At 43.5% G+C, this 25294-nt stretch overlaps 1 protein-coding gene across 1 annotated transcript in view; it reads left to right on the top strand.

Moving 5' to 3' along the window:
• The first annotated feature begins 4149 nt into the window (after nt 1–4149).
• The window catches only part of LOC134403989 (tyrosine 3-monooxygenase-like), a 28900-nt gene continuing 7755 nt past the window's right edge, over nt 4150–25294 (top strand). The window contains exons 1-10 of the mRNA XM_063134539.1: nt 4150–4284; nt 7788–7962; nt 8512–8600; nt 10273–10340; nt 10860–10910; nt 14044–14189; nt 16193–16328; nt 20079–20148; nt 22816–22872; nt 24493–24588. Coding sequence (XP_062990609.1) covers nt 4150–4284; nt 7788–7962; nt 8512–8600; nt 10273–10340; nt 10860–10910; nt 14044–14189; nt 16193–16328; nt 20079–20148; nt 22816–22872; nt 24493–24588 — 1023 coding nt within the window. The remainder of the gene's footprint in view (nt 4285–7787; nt 7963–8511; nt 8601–10272; nt 10341–10859; nt 10911–14043; nt 14190–16192; nt 16329–20078; nt 20149–22815; nt 22873–24492; nt 24589–25294) is intronic.

The following is a 25294-nucleotide window of genomic DNA, read 5'->3' as shown; positions in this document are numbered from 1 at the left end:
GATGGATTGAAACCCTTTCCAGACATCCCCGGGAAAGTATTTTTAATTTCCCCACAATATATTTGTCCACTGCTAAGGCTAAAGATAGATGCCAATAATTTTAAAACAACAAATTGCAATTTAATAAAATTGCAATAAAAGTGTTTTTAAATGCCTTCAATTTGCTTAATCCTGGTGGATTAAGCCAAAGAGGAAAGACTAGCAGTGTCTTCAGAATGCACTTCTCAAGGAAACTCTCTGGCTGGCTGCTCTAAGAAGTTAGCCGGCCATCTGAAAGGACTGAAAAACCTCTTCCCCCACAAACCAGACCTAATGGGGGGAAACAATGCATGAGCATCACACTTGATTATACCAATTTGACCTGAATCTAGATCTTGGTTTAGGAGACAGAAACGATGTTGAAGTTTCAGCACCTCGGACAGAAACTGCCTATCTGAGTACTTGAATTAAAATTAAGTCCACCACTTGGAGTTGGATTTGAAGCATCCCTAATTATTATTTTTTTACCCTGGAGTTCTTGGTCTCTCTTTTCCTTTCGTTTTAGGCTGCAAACCTTATGTAGGAGTTCTAAGCTCCACTGAAACTAAGGCGACTTACTTCTGAGTAGACATGCATGACGTTGCACTGTTAATGATTTAATGGGAGCCGGTTTGAGCTCCTTTTTTGGAAGGAAGGGGGCGTGCAAATATCTTAGGCGTCAGTCTTCTACACACTTTTGTGAAACCTCAACGAGACTTACGTTTGAATAGACATACACAGAATTGCACTGATTGATTGATGCAGGAGTATACTAAAAAGCCCCCTCCCTCCCCCCGAAATCCCCCCCATATAATAACTGCTACATTAACTCTACCATTCTTCCCCAACCTGGTACCCTCCAGGTGTTTTGAACTGCAACACCATCAGATGCAGCCAGCATAGTTGGGGATCACGGGGACTGTAGTCCAAAACATCTGGATAGTGCCAGGTTCTTGGCTTCTAATTCATTCAGTCTTTACACACACACACACACACACACACACACACACACACACACACACACACACACACACACCCTTCCTGCTTTGCACCATATATTTCCACAGGACATATAGATGGAAGCAAAGTGACTTTCTATACCGATTTTTCTGGGAATAAGTCCCATCGAATTCATGCATACGATTGCACTGTGCACTGCCTTAAAAAGCAATGCAGGAAAGTAAGTCAATTAAAATTTGAATATGAATAACCTTGCTTTACCTTCTTTCTTCGGGATGCACTAACATTTTGCTGTCATCCCAACAATCACAAACGACTTTTGATGGATTCTACACTCCTGAGTCATATTGCTGAGTTATATCAGAAGAAACATGTTTAGACTTCCGGTGAAACAAGCGTCTTTCGGCACCGCATTGCTAATTTCTTCTCCGAAATCGTGAGCATTTGATTAACATGCCAGGAGTTTTGAAACCTCGCTTACAGATCCATCTGTATCCTTATCTCCCTCAGACACCCCGAAGTAGGAGATTCCAAAAAGGTCTCGGTTTTTTGTTTTGTTTTTAAAGAAACATTCATTATTTAGACGATCAGTTCCTTCTCCTGCCCAGTTCTCCCTTCCAAAAGTAAAATAAGAGCAGCAATAAATAACCCAGTGGGACAAAAATATAATCGGTTTCTGGGGGGACACGGATTGTGTGATGAATCTGCTGGAACTGTAAACGTACATTTTGAACAAGAGCAGGTGAGTACACTCTGCAAGGATAGTCGTCTATTGCCCGAAGGCATCATCTGAATTTATGGGGTTATTTGTTCGTTTGTTTGTTATGCAAACAAAACTTCTACTCAATAATTGTGATAAATTTGTGTTAAACGGTGTGGGGTCTCTTTCTTTATTTGGTTTGGGTTGTCTGTGTTTTAAACCCAATTGTCAGGAAAATTTCGAGAGTTAAGACATCTTTCATGTGGATATTTCCACTCCCGGGGAAATTGTTTAAAATCAGGAAGGCAGGAATAGTTTCGAATGACTTCAGAGGGCAAAAGCAGATGTCCGGAGATTAGCAAACGGCACAGACATATTTATAAGTAAGATTTTGATGCTACACCATTAACCATTTTTACACTTTAGTTTAATTAGATAGATGGATGGATGGATGGATGGATGGATGGATGGATAGGATTTTATTGTCCATTTCTTTATATTTTACACCTGCCTTGGGGACTGAAGTGAAAAATAGAAGAAGAAAGAAAGAAACGGTGTACATAGCTTTTAAATAAAATAAGTAAAAACTAAAAGCCCAGCCTGGTCTGCAAACGAAGTGCTACAGCTTTTTCAAATTGACCAAACCTATATTGAGTTAAACTCAAGTAATTTTTTTCAGACCATTTTGCCCTGCAAATCTTCCCTAGAGATTGACTTTCATGTAAGGCTGAAACCCTCTACCTGCTTACCAGGGAATAAGCCACATTGAACTCAATGGGACTTAGGCCAGATCTACATCAAGCAGGATATGACACTTTGAAAACAGTTTGAAAACTGTAGATGAAGGGTGTCTGGGCTCCAACAGTTGTCTCTACTGTTATAACGCGTTTTAAAGCAGTAGTGTAGATCCTGCCTTACTTCGGTTTAGAGATGCAAATAGAGTGGTGCTATAAATGTGTTTAAAATAAGGACTAAGTTTCCCGTGGACGTCAGCAAGCTCCCATCATTGGCTACTCTACCATGAATGCCCAACAGGGAAGGGGAAAAGGTTTTTTTATTATTATTCCCACCGGGTAATCCAGTAGGTAGGTGGGTGTGATGTCAGATTCCGTGCTAGGAGAACCCCCTGTCAAGTTCTCCCTCTCCCACGTTACCTGATATCCCCGTGAACAAGTTTTTCTCTGCCCATTACATGGGAATAATCTAACTCCCATGCTCGTTCAGGTATAATTACCTCCCATGCTGATCAACTCAATAAACCAGTGTCCAGATGTGTTGGACTACTATTCCATCATCCCCAACCAACATGGGCAATAGATGTGGTAAAACCTGTCACAAGTCAAAAGTGTGTGTGTGTGTATGTACGAGCATATCTTCAAGTCGTATTTCTTCCTCAAACGGTAATGCAACTTTGCAGTCTAAAGTCACATTCTCTCTCTCAGGGTGTGTGTGTGTGTGTGTGTGTGTGTGTGTGTGTGTGTGTTTCCCAAAGCAGAGAGAATGGAAAACGCTCTGTTTTCAAATATATTATATTATATTATTTATATTATATTATATTATATTATATTATATTATATTATATTATATTATACAAATGAGTAGCTGCATAACAAAAATGTTCTTAGAGTGATGAATAGTATACAAAATGTTAAGCACATATTTAAACACTAAAAATCCACAAGTATAACACACACACACACACACACACACACACACAGCGACACACACAGCACAATCGGTTACACCCGTTTGAGTCCCTTGAAGGCAGCAAATACGAGAGCAATTGCGAAACCAACAAGAGGACGGGGATATGCAGTGAAGGCTGGTGGCTGCCATTTCGGTGGGGCTGTGAATCCATTCTGAGCTTCAGTCAGAGCTCTAAAATAGGTCTCCAAGGTGCTGAACCCAATTTGAGGTTAGGGTCCAGCATATTGGATAGTTCCTTTAGAGCTCTAGCTAGCTTTGACTGAAACCCAGAATGGATTCACAGCCCCACCGAAAGTGCCAATTTTCACAGCCCCACTGGTGCCAATCCGGTTCCCCTTCATCTGTCACGGTGATGGAATCTATTGTGCAGCCTTTCCTCAACCTGGTACTTTCCGGATGTATTGGATTACACCTCCCATTATCCTCAGTCAGCGAGCCGGGGGTGATGAGAGCTGTAACCACCCCCACCCCCCGACGCTGACATTATTCCTCTCCCAAGTGCTTGGGACTCCCTGCCATCGGGCGGTTTTCCTCCAGCACCAGCCCTGCAAGAGCAGCCCTTTGATTCTACCCTAGGCGGACGCCGCTGCACAACCCGTCGCTGCCTTCCTTGAGGGCCGCGTGGATCTCGTCGTCAGTGGAATCCCCGCCCCCTTCGAGGGGGGATCCTGCCATGCCAGGACTTGACTGCGAAAGGTCGCCCCCGCCAGCCACATTTGCTTCCAGACCGTCGGGCAGGAAGGAGGAGGAACTGGCCAGCCGGGATGCAGCCGTCGAACAAACAAGACCACCATGATCCGGCCCAGGGAAGGGAGGCTGAAAGGGACATGCTGAGCCTGACCTTCGCCCTCCGCAACGGGAGGAAAGCTGGCATCGCCAGGACAGCCAAAGTCTTCGAGGTACGTCTGCTGGCCGCTCTGGCCGCCCGTGAGCCTGCCTACCTGCCTGCCTCATTGGGGCCGGTTACTTTGCGTCAGGGGAGGCTTCTGGCTCCAACGTCAATGGGTTGATGAATCCGCTCTGGGTTTCAGTCAGAAACAGTCAGAACTCTAAAGGAGCAAGCCAAGGTGCTGAATAATAACCCCAAAACTGGATTCAGCACCTTGGATAGCTCCTTTAGAATTCTGGCTGAAACCCAGAGCAGATTCTCCTCCCCCATGACATCAGAGCCACCAGCCTCCACTGCATTTCATGCTAGCAAATTGGGGGCTTGCTTGCCACATTGCTTGGCTACACTCAACAGGCAACTGCAAACTAGCTTCTTATTTGGTGGGGGCATGGTGGTGAGAGAGAAGTTTGCAGCTTCTTATTTGGGGCACGGGTGGGAGAGAAAAGAAAAGAAAGGAGAGGACTCATGAAGGTAAAGGCAACCTGGTGCCCTTCAGATGTTTTTGACTATAACTCCTTTATGTCCAAGTCAAGTCACATGGAGGAGTGGATGGAAAGAACTTCTTCCCTTTCCCTTAATACTGGAACTCCAGGCCATCCAACAACATTGATCGACAGCAGACTGAGGACAGATTTACACCCTCAAAGAAAGACCATCTTCACACAATATCTAAAGGATATTGTAAAGGATCACAAGATAGCTGTCTCCAACTTTGCATGTCCAGATGTTTTGGACTACGCCTCCCAGCATTCCTGACCAATGGGCCATGCTAGCTGGGAGTGATGGGTGCTGAAGTCCAAAATATCTCAAGGGCCCCAAGTTGGGGATGGCTGGGGATGGCCACTGGCTTAAACCAGGAGTGGGCAGAAGGTAGATCTCCAGATGTTTTGAACTTCAGCTCCCAGAAACCCCTGCCATCATGTTTCATGGGCATAAATGCTGGGTGTTCATGTCCGCAATATCTGGAGATCTACTTTCTGCTCACCCCTGGCAGACACAGTATTAAAAGGAGGGAGACAAATTTATGAGTTTCTATAAATGGTTATTAGCCATGGTAACTAAATCCCTGTGTGGGCCATTGGAAGCATCCTGCTGGGTGAAGCTTTCCCCACTATTTGTTTATTTGTTACATATTTATACTGCCCAACAGCCTAGGCTCTCTGGGCAGTTTACAGCTAAAACTATGATGTAACAACTTTAAAATCACATAAAACCAGAATAAGTTACAATCCAGGGAAGGATTGTCTAAAGAGATACAGTATGTTTTAGGAGGCATTTAAAAGATATTACATTTTCTGCCTCCTGAACCGCACAAGGGAGGGTTTTCCAGAAGGTGAGTGCATCTTCATTCAAGGCAAAGCTTTTCCTGTTGGATGTCTGTCACATACTCTTTAACCAAGAAATCAATGTCTGTTGACAACAACCTACTCACTCACCCCTGTTGTTGATATTTTCCATTGTCCTCCATTTTCATGGTTGGAAGTCTGGTCCTCTACTCCTATAACTGTAATAATGACCTACACATGGAATCCCAATTTACCACTTGTGCATTATTGCTGTCCCACTTAGAGTGAAGCAGTTCCCCTATTGAGAAAATGATGGTCTCAAGTCAAAATGGGAAATATTTATTTTGAAGATCCATCATTCTCTTAGAAAATGTAATATCTCTTGGCCACCTTCTTTGCCACACTTTTGATGCCCCTTGAAAACAAGTAAATCTAGTTATTTTCACTAAATGGATTTTTCAGCCTGTTTAGCAATATCAATTTGTAGAGGGAGGGAAGGAGGCTGGAGGGGGCTCAGGATGACTCATATCCTGGCCTCTCCAGTTTCCTCCCCACCTCACCCACCAGAACATCCCCTTTTCTGATCTCGGAGAGGCAGCAGACATGGTTCTTTCCATGCCAGCTGCAAGGGAACAGGGACGGGTGTCGAACCTCTGTCTTCCCCTTCTGAGGTCAAAGTGATGTCTCCAAACTTGGAAGGGGGTGTCTGAGCCATCTTATGGTCTCTGGGATGATTGCTCAGGGACCATACCATTTCTCTCTCATTCCTTCTATTTGTGATGTGCGGGCTGTGAGTGCCATTGCTTATGTAGCCCAAACTGCCCCATCCACAGACAACGTAAGAACATAAGAAGTGCCATGCTGGATCAGACCAAGGTTCCATCTAGTCCAGCACTCTGTTCACACAGTGGCCAACCAGCCATTGGCCAGGGATGAACAAGCAGGACATGGTGCAACAGCACACACACACACCGCCCATGTTCCCTAGCAAGCAGGCAATATTTGCAAGCTTGGGAGAATCACTAGGTTTGCAGAAGTAGAAAAGTCTTTAGGGGGGAAAGAACTGTAAGAAATTTAGGGGGTGGGGAAAGAACTACATAATGTGCTTATGTAGCCACCATGGTTAGGAAAAATGCCATCCACACAACTCACTAAGCCATCATGGTTAGCTCAAAATGCTTAATCATCTTGGCTTAGAGTTTTGTCTGAACAAGGCCAATATGGCCTCCCAGGATTCCCCAGAGGGCCATGGCTTTTTCTGCTGACAGCCAACGAGCCTGCTCAGAGGTCACATATCGCTGATTGACTATCGTGGAGAATGGAAGAACAGAACAGAGTGCCTGGAAGGGCTGCACTTAAACATTTTGGTGCAGGTCCCACTTGGGAAGGACTATATCACTACAGTGTAGGGCAGGGGTGGGGGAAAAGTAGATCTTCAGAAGTTTTTGGACTTCAGCTCCTAGCAGCCCTTGCAGGCATGGCCAATGGTCAACGTCCAAAACATCTGGAGGATTACTTTTTGCCCACCCCTGTGTAGGATTGTCAACGTTTCAGCTGGACACTGTGGTGGTGTCTGTTACAGAAATTTCATGCATAGATTTTCACAGGTGATAGTATTTATCTGCATCTGCATTTCTATATATTTAGTTGCTCCTCTTCCTCTTCATCTTTGCAACCTGCTTTTCAACCAGCCTCTTGCTCTGGCCCAGGCAACGGTGGTCCTGAGATGGAGGAACAGTAGATGCCATTGCCTACTTGCTCACTGGCTCTCTGCCTGTCAAGCATGCAAGTGGTGGTAATGATGAGAAAGAGGGATCAGCAGCTGGGCAGGGAGAAGGCAGGCTCTCTGAAGGGAAGGCCCAATGATGGTGTCTTGCCCAGGGGTCCTCAGAATCCTGGATCTGGCACTGATTAACAGCTCTGAGTATACAGCTAAGGCTGCAGTCCTAAGAAAGCTTAGATGGGAGTCCATGCCATTGAACACAGTGAGACTTACATCCAAATCAAAACATCCATAGCATTGCTCTGCACATTTCTTTGCTAAACAAAATCTGGCTCCAGATTTCTTGTTAGCTTGGGGATGAGAGGAATCTGTACTCCTGTTTTATTGTGTTTACTTTTGCTTGTTACTTTTGGGAACAGTCTTGGGCAACGCACTTGGAAAAATCATGTGTGTGTACCTCTGTATATATACACACAGACATGCACACATGATTGTCTTTTACAGATGTTTGAAGCCAAAATCCATCACCTTGAAACTAGACCTGCTAGAATATCGAAAAATGCTCCTGATGACCTTGATTTTTTTGTGAGATGTGAAGTTCTGAACTGTGAAATCAGCAGCCTTGTAAATTCCTTAAAGAGGGTGGCAGAGGATGTGAAAGCTCACAGAGAAGAAAAAGGTATGTAGCACGTGAAGATGCTGTCTCACTTCCCCACCTGGACACACACACAAAAGCCTTTAACCAGTAGTCAAATATTTATTGGGGTTATTGAATGGTGATGCACAAAATGATTTAGCCAGAGTGTCTGGTTTTAAGTTGGTTTAATGATCTGATTGGCTAGGTTCCAAAGGGGCAGGCTTTGCCTGCACAGGGGTTTCTTTATGACAGGTGTGGTGTGCCAAACCAAATCTGGTCCACCTGGGGTCTTCAGAGAACAGCAAGTGGTTAGTGAGCATGGTTAGACTGTGGTTATGTAGCCACTAGGGGTGTGCACTCCGCAACAAAAATCTGGGGGTGTGACAGACCTCTGACAGACCTCCAAAATTGGGTTAGGGTGGAGCTATCCAAGGTGCTGAACACTATACCCCAAACACCTCCAACACCTTTTCAAGAAGTGTATAGTCCTGTGTCCATCTATACAATAACACTGAGTAGCATCCACTCCTGCAATGCCCATTGAACATGTATGTGCCACTCACAATCTGCCATTTATACCCTCACTAACAGCCCCGTGGTTCCCAAAGAAAATACGGGACCTTGACAAATGCCATCACCTGATCACCAAGTATGACCCTGATTTGGATCATGACCACCCGGTGAGTTATGCATGCATCTCCCAAATTATTTAAGCCTAAAGGTAATTAAGCCCATGTAAAATACCAGATAATAGGAAACCATAATTAATGCTATTTTATCCTGTGATTTAGTGTTCCAGTTGAAGACAGTTGCTCATTCCATTTCTCCTTTTGTATAAAGCCTTTGTTTCACTGTTATCAACTTACCCACTGTTCAAAATGTCAACTGTAAGTTCCTTGGGGCAGAGACCTGTGCTTTCACCTCATGTTATGCTGTAATTGATGATGATGATGATGATGATGATGATGATGATGACAGCAGCATGACACTGAAACATATGCACTTGCTCAATGCTTTTGGCAGTACTAGCTGGCCCTATGAATAACACCACAGGAACTCTCCCCAGGTAGATCTCTTCTCACAAGAAATGCAGATGCTAAAAGGCCCAGGGGGGAGCTTGTAAGTTGTAGCTGCTGAAACAAGTTGAACAGAGAGATGATGGAAGTCTTGGTTTTGTTTTGTTTTTATTAATGATTTATTATTACATTTTTATTCTGCCTTTTTTTCTTTTTGCAAGGAACCCAAGGCAGCTTACATGGCCCTCCTCTTCTCCATTATATCCACACAACAATTGGCCCATTGACTGGTCATTGACTGGCCCAAAATCATCCCATGACATTGGTGCATGTTGTCTCCATTTTCAGTGGGGCTGCAAATCCGTTCTCGGTTTCCTTCAGAACCAGCCAGAACTCTCAAGGAGCTATGGAAGATGCTGAACAATAACCCCCAAATAGGTTCAGTACCATGGATTGCTCATTTAGAGTTCTGACTGTTTTGGGCTGAAACCCAGAATGGATTCACAACCCCACTGAAATCAGAACTACCTGCCAAAACTGCTCAGCGAGCTTCATGGCCAAGTAGCGGCTAGAACCTGGATCTCTGGAATCCCACACTGAAAATCTAGTTATGTCTCCACACTGATTCCTGTTGGAATCCCGGAAGGAATGTTCAGAGGGAGAGACAAGACAACAAGGCCTTCTCCATTGGCTACCTGCCATTTTGCCTTCTCCCATTCAAGAGCCAGGCTCATCTACAGTCATTCTTCCTGACTTCATCAGACGGAGAGATGTCAGCTAATCACTCCACAGTTTGTGTAATGTTTGGTTTGTAAGCAAGCTTCCTTGAGGGCTTTTAATCTTATAAAGTGGGGTAACAAAAATAACATAAATGCATAAATAAATAAATAAATAAATAAATACACACATGCACGCGCGCACACACACACACACACACACACACAAATAAGGGTGCAATCCTATGCATGTTTAGGCAGAAAAAAATGCCTACAACTCCCAGCATGCCCCAGCAGCTGGCTGGGGCATGCTGGGAGTTGTAGGCATTGTGTGTGTGTGTGTGTGTAAACATGCATAGGATTGTGCCTTAAATCATTTACCATGTCTCCATTATGCAACTCATTTTGCAAAGAGCATCATAACATCCATTTCCAAAACCATAAAATAATATCCCCTTTTTTAAATTAACATTCCACTGTGCAGTTTTCAATTTCAAAATTCACTCTTTGTTTTCATAACTAAATTCCAATATGCAGAATGTGAATTTGGGATTGTTTGTTTGGTTATATATTTGGCTTTGCCATATATGGAAGAAGCATTGCCTTCTTTCCTCTTGTAGGGATACACGGACCCAGAATACAGAAAGCGGAGGGCGTTCATTGCTGACCTGGCCTTTAACTTCAGACAGTAAGTGCAGAAAAAATCCTAGAGGTTTCACCTTTTTCACAGCCTTATTTTCTGTATTCACAAAGAGTTGTGAGATTGGTGGAAGTTAAATCCTTCATTGAAGCATCCATGTCATCCTTTGTGCGAAAATTGGGACAACCTACAAAGGATTTAAAAAAAAAAAGGTGCAGGGACCTGTGGTCCTCCAGATGGTGTTGCACTCCAACTCCCATCATGCCCATCCAGCATGGCCAGTGGTCAAGGGTGATGGGTGCTGTAGTCCAACAATATTAGGAGGGCCACAACATGTTCCCTACCCCTGTTTTAAAAGATCTTCAAAGCCTGCATGTAATTTGATGTGTGTTTTGCATTCATAAAGCTCTTTCATGTTAAATGTGTGACAAACAGGGCTGATATACATGAAACCTGATACATTTGCTTCATTTCTATCCCTGACAATAATAGTCCAAAGAATCTTTGGTATCCATCCAATTGGGGCATACAAATGAAATCTAATCAAATGTACTCTTCTTTTGACAGGGGTGACCCATTGCCAAGAGTTGAGTATACTGCCCAAGAAACAACTACATGGTAAGCACATGTTTTTGTTTTTGCATGGCATCATGATGGTCCACAACACAATGGGAATGTGAAATGTTTTCTTCCCTCCTTTTCATTCCCATGCTCAGATGATGTCTATGCCCAACAGTGCACATCTGATTGCACAATGGCATATCACACAGCATCCAATGTAAGGACAACTATTGGGTTTAAGAAAAGTCATTATACAACTAGTGTCCTCCAGATGTTTTGGAGTACAACTCCCATCATCTCTGGCCAAGCTGGTTGGGGCTGAGAAGAGTTGAATCTAGTACATCTGGGGGATACTAGATCTGGGGACTGTTGAAACAATTAGGAAGCCTGTCAAGACATGTGGACTACAAAAATGGGGCTTCTGTCCATGGGTATCATGTAGAGACATCATCATCCTTGTCTCATCCCACATTCCAGCTTCAATAACATGGGATTTATTTTGGAACGTCTCCATCTCTGTCCAGCTGAATGGTTCAACACACTGGGTGACTATTGTCTGGGTCTGTGTTCTAGGTATAGAAGCCAAAGCCACAAGTCACTTTATTTACACACACACACACACACACACACACACACGAAGCAACTATTGTGTGTGGAAAATATTGCTGTAGTTTGTATGAGTCACAAAAGAGGAAACCACAATGTTTCCTTACTTATTATTATTTATTTAGCAAGAGCTCAGCAAGTCTTTGGGGTTTTCCTGCCCCCTTTCTTCTGCCTCAGATGTCTTCCTTCCCACCGGAAGGAAGGCTTAATGCGGCCATGGGTCCTCTGTTTGAAGGGCTGTCAGAGACAGTCTTCTTTTTGAAGATACCTTTTAACTGAAGGGCTGCCTAGCCCAGTTCAACTTCAAAGAACCATAAGAAGAGAAAGGATTTCTTTTAAAGTCCATTCCATCTGTGTTTCTTGGATTTTCAGGTGTTGTTTTGTTCCATCATCCTCTCATTGACCAAAACTGATACCTCCAAATTTAGTTCTGCTTGTGCAAATGCGCTTTAACACTAATGTGCACTACCTAGTGTGAATTAGTGCTAATGCACAATTCTGCAAATGCGCTAATGTGCACTTGCACTAATGTGATTTAGCACAGATCTCCCCTAAAAGTGAAGAATTGGTGCGCAGGACATGGAAAATGTTGATTTGCTGCAGACTCTGCAGGTCAGATTTGTACAAATCCAAACTCATTTGAACCCATTGAGGATTCCTCCGAATCTGTATTCAGCAGGGGCCTCAAAGCTGCTCATCCGCAGGTATCCGCACTGGGAGAGCAGACTAAGTAGGCAGGCACAGAGGTCACCTGGGTATGGTGGGAAGGACCTATGTATTTAAATTAGAATAATCATTTTCAAATTTGCATCTATACATAAAAATTAGCATATGCAAATCTGTGCCTTCTCTCTTAGCAATCTGTTCCCTACTCTATGCATGCAGCAGAATGAGGTGCTAGAGTTCTGAGAGGGGTAATCACCTCTGTATCGTTTTAGTCTAAAGGGCAGTGAAGGCTGTCACACCAATTTCAGTGGGGCTGTGAATCCATTCTGCTTTTCAATCAGATCCAGCCAGAACTCTACAGGAGCTATCCAAGGTTCTGATTGAACCCTATTTTAGGGGTAGGGTTCAGCACCTTGGATAGCAAGGGAGGGGCCACATTTTTGCATTGTTATCAAGGGGGCAGTGTTACCCACCCACCCACACCCACACCCACACTCCACAGCTGTCACCCAGAAGGTTCCCCCAGATGCTGTTGTTTTCTGAACATAGCAACTGCCAAAAAAGCCAAGGGCAAAGAGGTAGAAAAAAAGGATGTTTAATATAAACAAGAGCTCTTTTGTATTAAACATCCTTTTTTCTGGAGCCCTTTTATATTAAACACTTTTTTTCCTAGCCGTTTGCCTTGGGTTTTTGGCAGCTCCTGTGGGGTTTTCTCTTTTTGTTGTCTCTGAACACAGCAGCCAGAGGCCATGAATGCTGAAAAGTTGTGAACTATACCAAAGGCAATGCCAAAAAGTCTAGATGAAGTGGAAGAAATTGTACTGAATTTTGCACCAAATATCTTGCACTCTTTTATATATTCCTTGCTGATTTCCCCAGCATTACATAGGCTGCGTCTTAGATTCCAGCATGAGCCTGACACCTTGTTATCCTCATCTTTTTCTGACTGCATCATGGAAGTGGCCCAAAGCCCATGTGGATTTTTACATGACTAATATCAGCCACTGTTGGATGCCGAAGTATTTGCTTCTCGTTCTTTAACCTTGTAAGCTATGCCCATGTGAATCCTCTTGATATTTATTGAAAAGATAGACAGCTATCATGGTATGTTGGCTATCAACTCACATAGAAACAATGGAGCAGCAAAAGAAAAGAAAAAAAAGAAATACAATCTCCAGACAGGAAAGGGCCATTTGCCTTAGTCAGCATTTCCAAGAATGATCTCAATTTTCATAAAACGATGTTTACAAGTGTGTTAGAACCCCAGAGCTGAATAGAAAAAGAGAAATAACCAGCCTATTTTTTTCCCCATATGGCTAGCTGCCAACACATGATTACTTGCTCCCTTTCCTACAGGTGTGTGTGTGTGTGTGTGTGTGTGTGTTTAAAGAGAGAATAACGTTCAAACAAAATAATGTTAAAATATAAACACACAGTGCATATGAACAACATTCACATTTTGTGATATTTAGCCTGCAATCCTGCTAATTCCCACCCACCCCAAAAAAATTAATTCTTCCATCCTTTCTGATTTTACACCACCACCTATCAGAAATTCTCACAGGCATCTCTCCCACTCCTCTTCTTCCTCCTTCTTGGCTTTTCAGATTTTCATACCCCCAAATTGAACCATCTATAAACGGAGTGCACCTGACTCTGTGCACTTTAAACACAGAGATACAGACATCACTAAAGCTGCTGGGAGTGGAGGGAGACTTCCCCCAATAAAAAGAACAGTCCGATTATTATAGATAGAAGAAGTCTTTGTAGAAGAAAGAACTCTGAATTGGAAAATGTCCAATAAATTTGTTTGTTTTTAAGGTGGGTACCACGAGACTCTTGGTTGCTTTTGCTGCAACTCAGCTGCCCCTCTGGAAATTAGAGAAAGATGCAACCAGCTAACAATTGTTATTTTCAGGAAAGAAATCTATCAGAAGCTGAACAGTCTGTACCCCACCCATGCCTGTAAGCAATACCTGGATGCCTTTCACCAGCTAGAAAAATACTGTGGATACCAAGCAGACCATATCCCTCAACTACGAGATGTGTCTGCATTTTTAACAGGTAAGATCATGTGGCACTGCATCAGCCTCTGGCATAGGATAACCAGTCTCCTACTTTACGGAGGATGGTGTTCTATTTGAAGGTGTCCTCTATTTGAAGGGTTGTCCAGTACACATTTCTTTTAAAGTTAGAGAACTTTAAGAAGGGAGAGCAGGAGTCTTGAAGCTACAATACATCACATATATTACATTTCTATGCCACCCAATAGCCAAAGCTCCCTGGGAGGTTCACAAAAATTAAGACTGTAAAAATAAAACATTTTAACATTCAAAAATATAAAACAATTTTAAACAATCAATGCCCTATCATATGCTCTCAAATGCCTAGAGTAGAGGAAAGTCTTAACTTGATGCCAAAATGCTGCCAATGTTAGTGCTGAGTGGATCTCACTGGGGAGAGGATTCCACAATTGGGGGGCCACCACAAAAGGGCCTCTCACTTCTTGCCATCCTCAAAACCTGCCTCAGAGAAGGACTATAGATAAGGGCCTCAGATATTGATTGTTGTGTAGAGATAGGCTCACCATCACCATCTTTAAAAACATTAAAACCAAATGCACACAATACCATAATCAGTAAACAAACTGATCAGAACAATCAGTCAGGGAAGGCTTGGGTAACGAGGTGGGTCTTTAATTGGCATGCCACAGGTGGTGCCTCCTGTGTGGAGGCAGCCACCACGAAGAAGGCCCACTGGCGGGTTGCCGTGGGGTGGATTTTATTTTTTTCATTTTGATGCTTTCCTTTGTTATTTTAATGTAGTGTGTTGTAAACTGTATTTCTTTGTACACCATCTTGGGATGTTTTATGAAAGGCGATAAAGAATTGTTTAGATAAATAAACATAGTAAAAGCACAGCTAATGGAAATATCCATGAACAACCATGAATAACATTGTCTGTTGCCAGTATTGCCAGCCTTCAATCAGCGATTGTGTACCTTGGGATGCCTCAGTGGAATCCAGAGAATTGTGAATGGAGATCACAGTTGAACATTTATTTATTTATTTATTCATTTATTTATTTATTTATTTATTTTTGCATTTATAGCCCACTTTTTTTCCTCCAAGGAACCCAAGGCAGTGTACATAATCCTCCTCCTCTCCATTTTGTCCTCACAACAACAACCCTGTGAAGTCATTTGGGCTGAGAGTCTGTGACTGGCCCAAAGTCACCCAGTGGGTTTCCATGGCCAAGTGGGGACTAGAACCCAGATCTCCCGACTCCCAGTCCTACACTTTGGCCACTATACCACACTGGCACAGTAGAATTTTCATGCCACTTCTTTCCCGCTGCAGTTCCTGGTGGCTCTTGAGAAGCCATCCTAGGGCTTGGAGAATCCTCAGCCTGTAGCTGAGTGGATTTGAAAGGAATAGGAGACAGTTCCCCAGTGGAGGCTGGTGGCCCAGATGTCAGTGGAGCAGCAAGTCCGCTCCAGATTTCAGTCAAAACTCTAAAGAATCTATCCAAGGTGCTTCTCAGATGCTGCCCTCAACCAACTTCTTACTTTAACTCTCACACTTGCTGTTTTGATTGTGGATATTCTTCTTACATTAGCCTTTTCCAACCTGGTGACTACCAGATGTTTTGGACTACAACTCCCAGCATTCCTGCCCAATGGCCATGCTGCCTGGGGCTCATGGGAGTTGAAATCCAAAACATCTGGAGAGCACCACATTGGAGGAGGCTCTCTTACACGCATTCACAAGAACAGCATCAAAGGGACCACCTGCTATAATCTTCTGTTATTATTGTCACTACAGCTATATTATTATTATTATTATTATAAATTTTAGCCTCTTCTCCCAGTCTGGTTCTTTATATGACCTTTTGTTCCCTGACATCTTGTTTTATTGCTGTGATTGTAATGGCCTTTGTGCCATAGACAAATAAAATGTATTCATTCTTGACTAGTGATCGTTTAAGGCTCTGGAATGGGCATGTTAGCATCATGTCTTCCCCCCCCCCCCCTCAATTTTTTACTACTCTGTTACTTGCTCTTGCAGAAAGGACAGGCTTCAAGTTGAGACCAGTCGCAGGGCTTCTGTCTGCCCGTGATTTCCTTGCTGGCCTGGCATTCCGCGTCTTTCACTGCACACAATACATAAGGCACCCATCATGCCCCATGCATTCCCCAGAACCGTGAGTAGGATGCTAATGCAATCGTTCTCTGTCTGTTTCCGGCAAAGTCAATCATGGCTCTCTGTGCTCAATTGGTGCTTCATATAATACAAGTACATCAGTTTTGCCAAGACTGGAGCGTGAAGAACATATTTCCCAGAAAGTAGCTTGGAGCAGGAAAAGGTTATACGAAGTCTTCAAGATTCTCACAAGTTTTGGCATCAGCTTAGTTTTGACTGTCAGCATCAATCTTTTATGATACGTTCACACGCAACACCCTTCTCTGGCCGCACAGTCATATCTCCGCTCCATCCCTTTTTCAGTCCATATTTTATTTCATTCTGCTTATTTTCAAAACTTGACATTAGGATCCAACATCAGCATTCCAACTGCCAAATTCCATCAAGAAAAAAAAAGTTGTATAAATTTGTATGAAGTTCAAACAGCACATGGCATCGATCACATGTAGTCCCCCAGCCCAGCCCACAACATCTATTTTCTGCTTCTTTTTTTCTCCACCCAGGACGTCATCACCCTTTCTTCCAGTGGAGGCTGGTGGCTCTGAATTTGGTGGGGCTATGAATCTATTCTGGGTTTCCATCAAAAGCACCCAGAAGTCAAAAGGAGCTACCCAAGCATTGAAGGATGATTTCAGGGAGGCTGTGAATAGGGATGTCAGAGATACCTGCAATGGAACCAAATAAGTTTGGATTTTTACAAATCCTACCCGCAAATTCTGCAGCACACTGGCTTTTCCCCCATCAGGTGGATTCCGCAGACTTGTGGAATAGAATGTTTGCACAAATTTCATCATAAACACACACACACACACACACACACACACACACCAGCCAAAAAGATATATTTCCCCATAAGCCAAAGCAGGAAAATGGGCATTTGGAAGGATTTTTTTTGCATGCATAAATTTACGCAAATTCACATTTTGCAAAATGCAAATATGCACAAATTTGGAAACAAAAATGCCGGATGATGGAACAAAAGACACCTGATAAACTGAACCACAGACAGAATGGATTTTACAAAATCTCTACATCACTAGCTGTGAATCCATTCTGGGTTTCAGTCAGAACCAGTCAGAACTCTAAAGGGGCTATCCAGGGTGCTGAACCTAATTTAGTGATAGAGTTTTGCAACTTGGATTGCTTCTTTGGAGTTCTGGCTGGCTCTGACTGAAACCCAGAACAGAATCACAGCCCCACAGAAATCAGAGCCACCAGCCTCCACTGCTTTCTCTTCTGCTAGTCCACTGCTGTTGCTTGCAGTGGAAGAAGCTGGGCCATCACCAATGTCAACTGTCAGTCTGGTTAGCTTCTGTACATGGGATGGGAGGGAGTCTCTTCTTGTCCTTTGTCTCAGGCAGCAAAATGATGTGGGCCGGCCCTGACCTTTGCCAATACTAGATGTCATTGTGATTGAATCTACTACCTACCAACTTTCTAACATTAGTCCTTTAGTCAAGAAGGGGAGCAGCAGATTTTTCAGAATTTTGCCTCCTCTCTGTCTGTGAAACAGTCTTTAAAAACACACATCCTGTGCTGCCTTTTACCACTGCTACCATCCACTAACACAGCTAAGCATTGCTCTTAAATGCATAACTTAAGTATAAGCTTTAGTGTTGAATGGTGGGACTTATTTCTTGTGCATTTAGGATCAGCATGCCAGATCTATAGTCCTCACTAGGGATGGGTGAAAAATTTGGTCCACTGAGTTTTTCACACAAATTTAGCAAATTCACACCTCTTGAGCAAAAATGCCAACTGAGAGAGCTGCTTCATGAAATCCACACATTTCTGAGCTTGGTGATGCAAGTTGTGCAGAAAATGCATATATTTGACAACAGTGCACACACAAGTGCAGTACAGCAATGAAAAGTAATTGAAAAATATACACAAAAATCTGTATTTGGGGGAAAACGCACCCAAAATAATCATCCTGTAAATTTTCATGTGGACTTTGCAGAAATGGGATGGAATCTTGGGATGGGATCCTTCATCCTGAAAATCTGATAATCTCTGAAAGACCAAAATTGTCAGATCCATTGGTGCCTTTTCCTGAGCATATTGAACAATAAATATGTTCAAAAGGGAGGATGTAAATACAATGAGAAATCTATATACTACCTGGAAAACAATCCACAGGGTATGCATTGAAATTCCTTACCTTACATTGCAATTTGGGACTTAAAAATTACAATGTGATTAATACCCAGATTTTAAATATAGGCCTAGCTTTTTATGTCCCTGTCGCTGGATTTGCTGGGTTCCTGAGCATCCCCTGATCTTTCTTAAATTAACCAAATTCCTTTAGTAGATTAGATTTTAAGACTTAAGTTGATTGCCTGCATTCAGGGGCTATGCTGTCAATTGGGGCAGTGTTTCTTTCTGAGCGGGAAGATAAGTATGGAATGGAGAAGTATTTGAAAGACAGCAAAGGACAAGACCCAAAGGAGTGAACAACAGGAGAGAGGTGAGAAGACTTGACACAGCAGGAGGTCATGTAGAAGGAAGAAATACTGAAGAACTCTAGCCAGATCCACAACTGATATCCAACTTTACATGGCTCAAGTGGATAACAGTAGTTTTGGACAACCTGGAGAACTAATCTGTAGGTTCTACATGTGTTTCAAATTAGGAGTGCATCTGTTCAGGGCAATCACTCTGCAAACCTTGGGAATGAGAAGGAAATCAGGATCCAGCTGGTTGTTATAAGTAGAGTCAGCCCAAGACATTTTGCTGCCTGAGATGAAGGACAAGATAGTGCCTCCTCCCCATTCCAGCTTCAGAAGCCAACTGGGCTGACAGTTGAATCTTACTTTGACACTGGTGATTGGACAGCATCCTCCGTCACACCCGAGTTAGTAGGCTAGCTTAGCAGATGCAGGGCAGGCAGCCTGGAACACACAGCTGCTGCAGCTGTCCCCTCCTCCCAGTCCATAATTTGCTGCCTCAGGTGACCACTTCAGTCTACCTCATAGTAGGGTCAGTCCTGGTTATTGGGTCATCAAGTTGCTACCTGGAGAATGAATATAGACCTTTAAAGTCCTCAACATAGCAGGAGACATGGCCACCGTGGTTTCTCCCAGTTGTTCCTTTCCTAGTTTTGCCATCCTCATCTTTCCATGGCATCATGACTTCAGGTGTGCCACGCAACATGGGATGGACAGGAGTAGATAAGAGGACCAGGAAAGGGATTATCACGAGGAGAAAGGGACAAGACGAGATGCATGTTCCAGAGGGTAGCCATTTTAGTCTAGGCAGCCACATTAGTCTATTGCAGCAAAAACAATAAAGTCTTGTGGCACCTTAAAGAATAATAAGTGTATTCTGGCATTTTTTAAAAAAATGTGCACAAATTGCAGGTGCGATTTGCAAAAATTCTGCAAATTTTGATCACCATTTGCATAACTTACACACATTTTGACAGCAAATTGCGTAATTTATGCATATTTCACCAGCAATTCATTCACATTTCTGTTAACATTTTTTAAATTTTTTTTTAAAGGAAATTCCATCAGCTGGCCCAACTCAACACAGAGCCAAAGTTTGGTGGGGGAGGGGGAAGCTGATGAATGTTCAGCAAGCTTCACCACCCCTGGATGGATTCTTCAAATATCCCTTATGGGGACTGAGCAGGGTTTGTTGCAGGGTCTGGTCTCTGTGTTAGAGTCCCTGTTGTGCGGCCTGCTGTTGTCCTGTGTAGTGACGTGGCAAGAGAGACATTTTATTTGTAACATGATTCTGTTTCCCACAGTGATTGCTGCCATGAACTGCTGGGCCACATCCCTATGCTAGCCGACAAGGAATTTGCACAGTTCTCTCAGGTAATGTTGCTGCCACTCTGATCAAGGGACGGGAACATAGCCTGGTGAGGGATCACAAGTTTTATATGCAGGAAGTCCCGGGCTAGATCTACACTACTGCTTTATAGCAGTATTGAAGTGCATTGATAGCTGTTTTCATAGCGTCATATCCTACTTTTTCATTTCATGTTCGTAATGATTTGACACAAGGTGTAGATCTGGCCCCAGTTTCATTCACTGGTGTCTCCAGTTAAAGGCATTATGAAACAAGAACAGCCCTCTGCCTGGAAATGTCAGAGAGCCAGTCAGAATAGGGAAGAATGACACCAGGGAAGGACAAATCTATTGATTGCAGTTTCTCGTTTTGTAATGGTGCAATCCTATGCATGTTTAGTCAGAAAAAGTCTTACAATTCCCAGCATGCCCCAGCGATTCAGGCATGCCTTTCGGTGACTGTGGAGGCAAAACATTAATTCCACTTGGCAGACGTCTGCAACAGGAAGTCCTTCCTGTCACATTCTTTCACTTTCCATCTGTCCTTCACAAACAGCAGAAGCTGAGAAGTGCTGTGCTGCTTTGTGATAGCTGTCAGTGGCAATGAAACATTGTGAGTCTTACAAATACTGTACAATGATGTACAAATGTTAAGTATAATAGTTAACATTTGTACAGCATTGTACAGCATCACCACCATCATCATCATTAGTGTTAAGCATAATGTTAAGTATATAACGTTAAGCATTATAATGGGCCTGTTCAGACAACATGCTAAGCCATGCTTAGGACCGCTAACACTTTTGCAGCAAGTGGTTAGTGAACATGGTTAAACCATGATTATGTAGCCATCATGGTTAGGAAAATGCTGTTCACACAACATGCTTTGCCATCATGGTTAGCTCAAACTGCTTAACTATCATGGTTTAGTGTGTTCTCTGAATGGGGGGCAATGTATTTTATTTAAAAAAATATTTGTATTGTATTTTATATTTTTAACTGTGGTATGGTATTCTAGTTTTTTTAACTGTTTGTAATCCATCCAGAGAACATTAGCTATTGGGAGGATTAGAAATGTAATAAATAAAATATTATTAATAATAGTTATTATTATTGATGATAATAATAATAATAATAATCGGGAGGTACAGTAAATCTACCTTGTAATAAATCAGTGGGGTTTCCAAGGAAATGTGTTCCCCATTGCTCCAATCTTTTTACATTCCTGATTTATCTGAGCAGAATCTATAGATGTGCTAACCAAATGGGCCCAGCCTTTGTGATGCAGCCGTGACCATGGCACAACTTCTCCAAGTTCCTTTGGCAGCCTGTGCCAGGAACACTGCCAGTGTTCCTGGCACAGGCTGCCAGGATGAATGGCACAGGCTGCTGGCATGAATGGCAGTGGCAGCTGATACATGCACAGACCTTCTCCTCCCCTCCCACAGCCCATTCTGAGCCACTGCCTGGGCCAAGTTGGTAGGTTTCATGGCAGGTGACCAACAGGGCAAGTGCTGTTCTTTGCTGGGCTGAGTGGAATCATTTTAAGGGTGATCAAGTTGCTTGTTTCCAAGTCCTGCATCGACATTGCCAGAAGTTTTTCAAATCACATGGGTGTGGACTAGGAAAGTGTAGCACATCTATTAGAAATGATGTGCTACACTACCATGCATCCCCTTTCCTTGGCAAAACAATAATCCAAATATGAAGTCTTGGCTCTGTATTGTTATTTCTATTATTAACTCATGATATAACACATTTAACTGGGGAGAAATTACATGCACACAAAACTCCACAGATGTTTATCCTTAAGCTGAGGACCTTACATTGTAAAATGATGCAAAGAGACCATATGTCCTCATAGACCAGCCTTCCTGAACCTGATGCCTGCCAGATGTTTTGGATATGAACTCCCAACACCCCAAGCCAGCATGACCAATGGTTAGGAAGGCTGGGAGTTGTGTCCAAAACATGTCGAAGGCATCATATTGGGGGAGGCTGCCAGGGGCCAATTCATGGAGGACAGGTTCATTGCCTACTATCAGGAAGGAAGCTTCTCCATGTTTTGCAGCAGTATGCTGTACCTATGAATGGCCCTGTTCAGAAGACACCTTAAACCACAGCTTCAACCACAGTGGTTAAGCCAGAAAGCCGGGCCGTGTTCAGAAGGCACCTTAAAACACGTATTTAAGCCATGTTTTAAGGTGTCTTCTGAACATGGCCCAGCTTTCTGGCTTAACCAGTGTGGTTAAAGCTGTGGTTTAAGGTGTCTTCTGAACGGGGCCAAAATCAGTTGTGTGGATGGGTCAGGGCCAATATCCTACTTGTGGTTTTCCCAGAACCATCTGGCTGAGCACTAAATGGACCCTTGCTCTAGTAGGGCTGTTCTTGTGTTCTTATCCACCTGCACTTGCCCAATCCCACATTTTCTGGCCCCTTCCTTACTAGCCAATCTTTCTCCCCTGAATTATTTGGGGGTGTTTTTACATTGTTGCTTGCACATTTTCTCTGCTGCTCAAATAATTTATGTGAAACTGTGTTGTTTTTATTTGTCTCTCTCCTTTTAATTTGCTTTTCTCCCCCTTTTACATCTTGTACAACACCTTGAATAGCTTTTTCAGGATGGAAAAGTGATTTATACATTTTAATAAAGTGGCTTATTAGTTTTAAGATAAACAAATGTCCTTGATTTAGAATATCGGACTGGCTTCCCTTGGAGCATTGGATGCAGATATAGAAAAACTGTCAACAGTGAGTATCAATCGGCTTTTCATGATGAATGCACAATACCAAAAGTTCCAAATAAAATTGTGGTTGTTTTATGAACAGAATGGTCCCCTGCAAACCACTCAATGTTTTCCAAACTGCCAGGACAATTTGGTGTTTGAGCTAGAAAATCCAGATGGCACCCTCCCCAAGGTAAATACACACACACACTGTCATGATCAAGCTTGTTCCCCTTAGTGTGGGGAAAAGAGTTTCAGGCTATCAATTGGAATCAGATTCTGAACCAGGAGAAAGAGGACTAGAAATGTACCAGCCTACACAGGAAGCAGGGAGGAGATTCTCCCAGGCTCGTCACCAGGCAGGGATGAATCTTCACCAGACTTTATCAGTGAAAATGTTAACAACTCAGAATCTGTGGGAACTCAACAATCATCAGCGGGGAAGGGACTTCAGAGTTAACTGATTCCAAGGGCGTTGCTAGACGAGGCCTTAGCGCGCCTTGAGAGCCGGTTTCCCTGCTGTGCTTCCACATGACGCACAAGGGAATCCGGCCCCAGGCCGCACTGAAGCCTCCTCTAACGCATCATAAGCGAAGTCGCTTATGGCGCGCCTTTTCCCCAGCCCCGGCCTGAGGCGGGGGCTGGGGAACGTCTAGTTACTTCCGTGCCTTTTTGCGGCTACTCGCTTACTCGTGAGTAGCCGCAAAAAGCCGCGGACTGGCCACAGTGCTGAGCACTGTGCCCATTGGCCGGGGGAGATCCCGGGAGGGAGAAGGAGGAGAGACGACACAGGACACACACACACACGGAGGGAGAAGGAGAGACGACACACAGGACACAGAGGGAGAGAAAGATCAGGAAGGGATCAGGAGCGGATGGGGGGGTTAACTAAAAAAAACGGCTTACCTTCTCCAGAGTCTTCGGGCCGCACGTGGCCCCTTTAAACTTTTTTAAAAATGGCGGACGCTGCAGGGATCCCGATGTCCCTGTGCGTCCCGCGTCTGGAAGCCCGGGCGGCGCGCGCTAACGTCAGTGCGCCGTCGCCCCGCCTTCCTGCCGGCTTATCCCGGCAGGTCTAGCAAGGCCCCAAGTCCATCTCAGTTTCAAATGGGCAGAGCTAAAAGAAGGCGAGAGGCTATCAGCTCAGCTAGCTTCTTGCCAAAGGATCTTCAGAGGAATCCTCCTTGAAGTTAAGGGACTCAGGGAAAAGACCTCCCCTTTGTTGAAAGGACAATTGTCTTGCTTAGTTAGCCAGGTTTTAGCCTAGAGGAAAGTTCCTAGTGTTTAAATTCTCTTCAGGTGTAAAGAGATGTTTGTTTCCTGAATAAAGTTTTGTGGATTACTTGGCAGACCTCTTATTGTCTCACACTGCAGCAGGAAACATCACACACACACAAACACACACACGCACACAATTTTTAAAGCATCAAACAGCATTTCAGACAAATTTCAATCCAGAAAGGATGCAGTTAATCAAACACAAAAATATTAATTAGAGTGAATAACAAATCAGAAATACTGAAATGTTTAAAGCAAAATGCTTCGACTTCATGCTGACCATGAATACTGGGATTGGGGGAGCGGGGACATTTTCTTCAGAGCAGTTTTCATAATCCAGTCCATTATGCTTTTGTGTGTTTTTCAGCTCTATTGGTTTACTGTTGAGTTTGGTCTCTGCAAACAAAATGGACATATCAAAGCCTATGGAGCGGGTCTCCTTTCCTCCTATGGGGAGCTGATGGTAAGTTTAAAAAGCATTCCTTTTTGTCTGATTTGTGGCTTCATCCAAAAGATCACCTGTTTGGCAGCGTGAGCATCATCTCACTTTAGTTAAGCTTATTTGCTGCGATCCCTAGAGGAGAGCATTGAGACTGATGTGCATGTGGTCCATTTTAAAAAGAAACTGCTCATCCTGTTTCTAATTAATGGTGAAGAGGTCACCTAGCCATCAGCAAAGCATCAAGAAATAATGGTGCCCATGCTCTTTGAAACCTTGATGGTTGCTTTTCATCCTGGATCTGTAAAATCCATATTCTCATTTGTTTTCACCAAAAAACAGCATTATCTCCAATTCTTAATATCAGCCTGCTATTTAAATAGAATGGGTTGAATACGTAACTTAGAGAGAAGTCCCCTTGAAATCAACGGGCCTTAAATCAGCCACGGCTAACTTACATCCCATTGATTTCAGGGTTTCCTCGAAGCGTGACTGAGTCTGAAAGCAACCCCCGCCTTAGCTAGACCGGGCAAAATCCCAGGGTGAACCCTGGGATCATCCCTGTGCATCCACATGATGCACAGAGGATCCTGGGATTAGGGAGGGATGATCCCTCCCTTGCCCCAGGATCTCACCCTCCCCTTTGGGCCTGCTTTTTCCGCGGTCCTGGGCTGAGCCTAAGGCCGCGGAACGTGTGGCTCGTTGCTGCGGTTTGACCTGGCTTCACACA

Source organism: Elgaria multicarinata, chromosome 9 (genome assembly GCF_023053635.1).
Source record: "Elgaria multicarinata webbii isolate HBS135686 ecotype San Diego chromosome 9, rElgMul1.1.pri, whole genome shotgun sequence".
Classification (NCBI taxonomy): domain Eukaryota; kingdom Metazoa; phylum Chordata; class Lepidosauria; order Squamata; family Anguidae; genus Elgaria; species Elgaria multicarinata.
The sequence above is the reverse complement of the archived record's forward strand: the minus strand, read 5'-3'. Positions and strand labels throughout refer to the sequence as shown.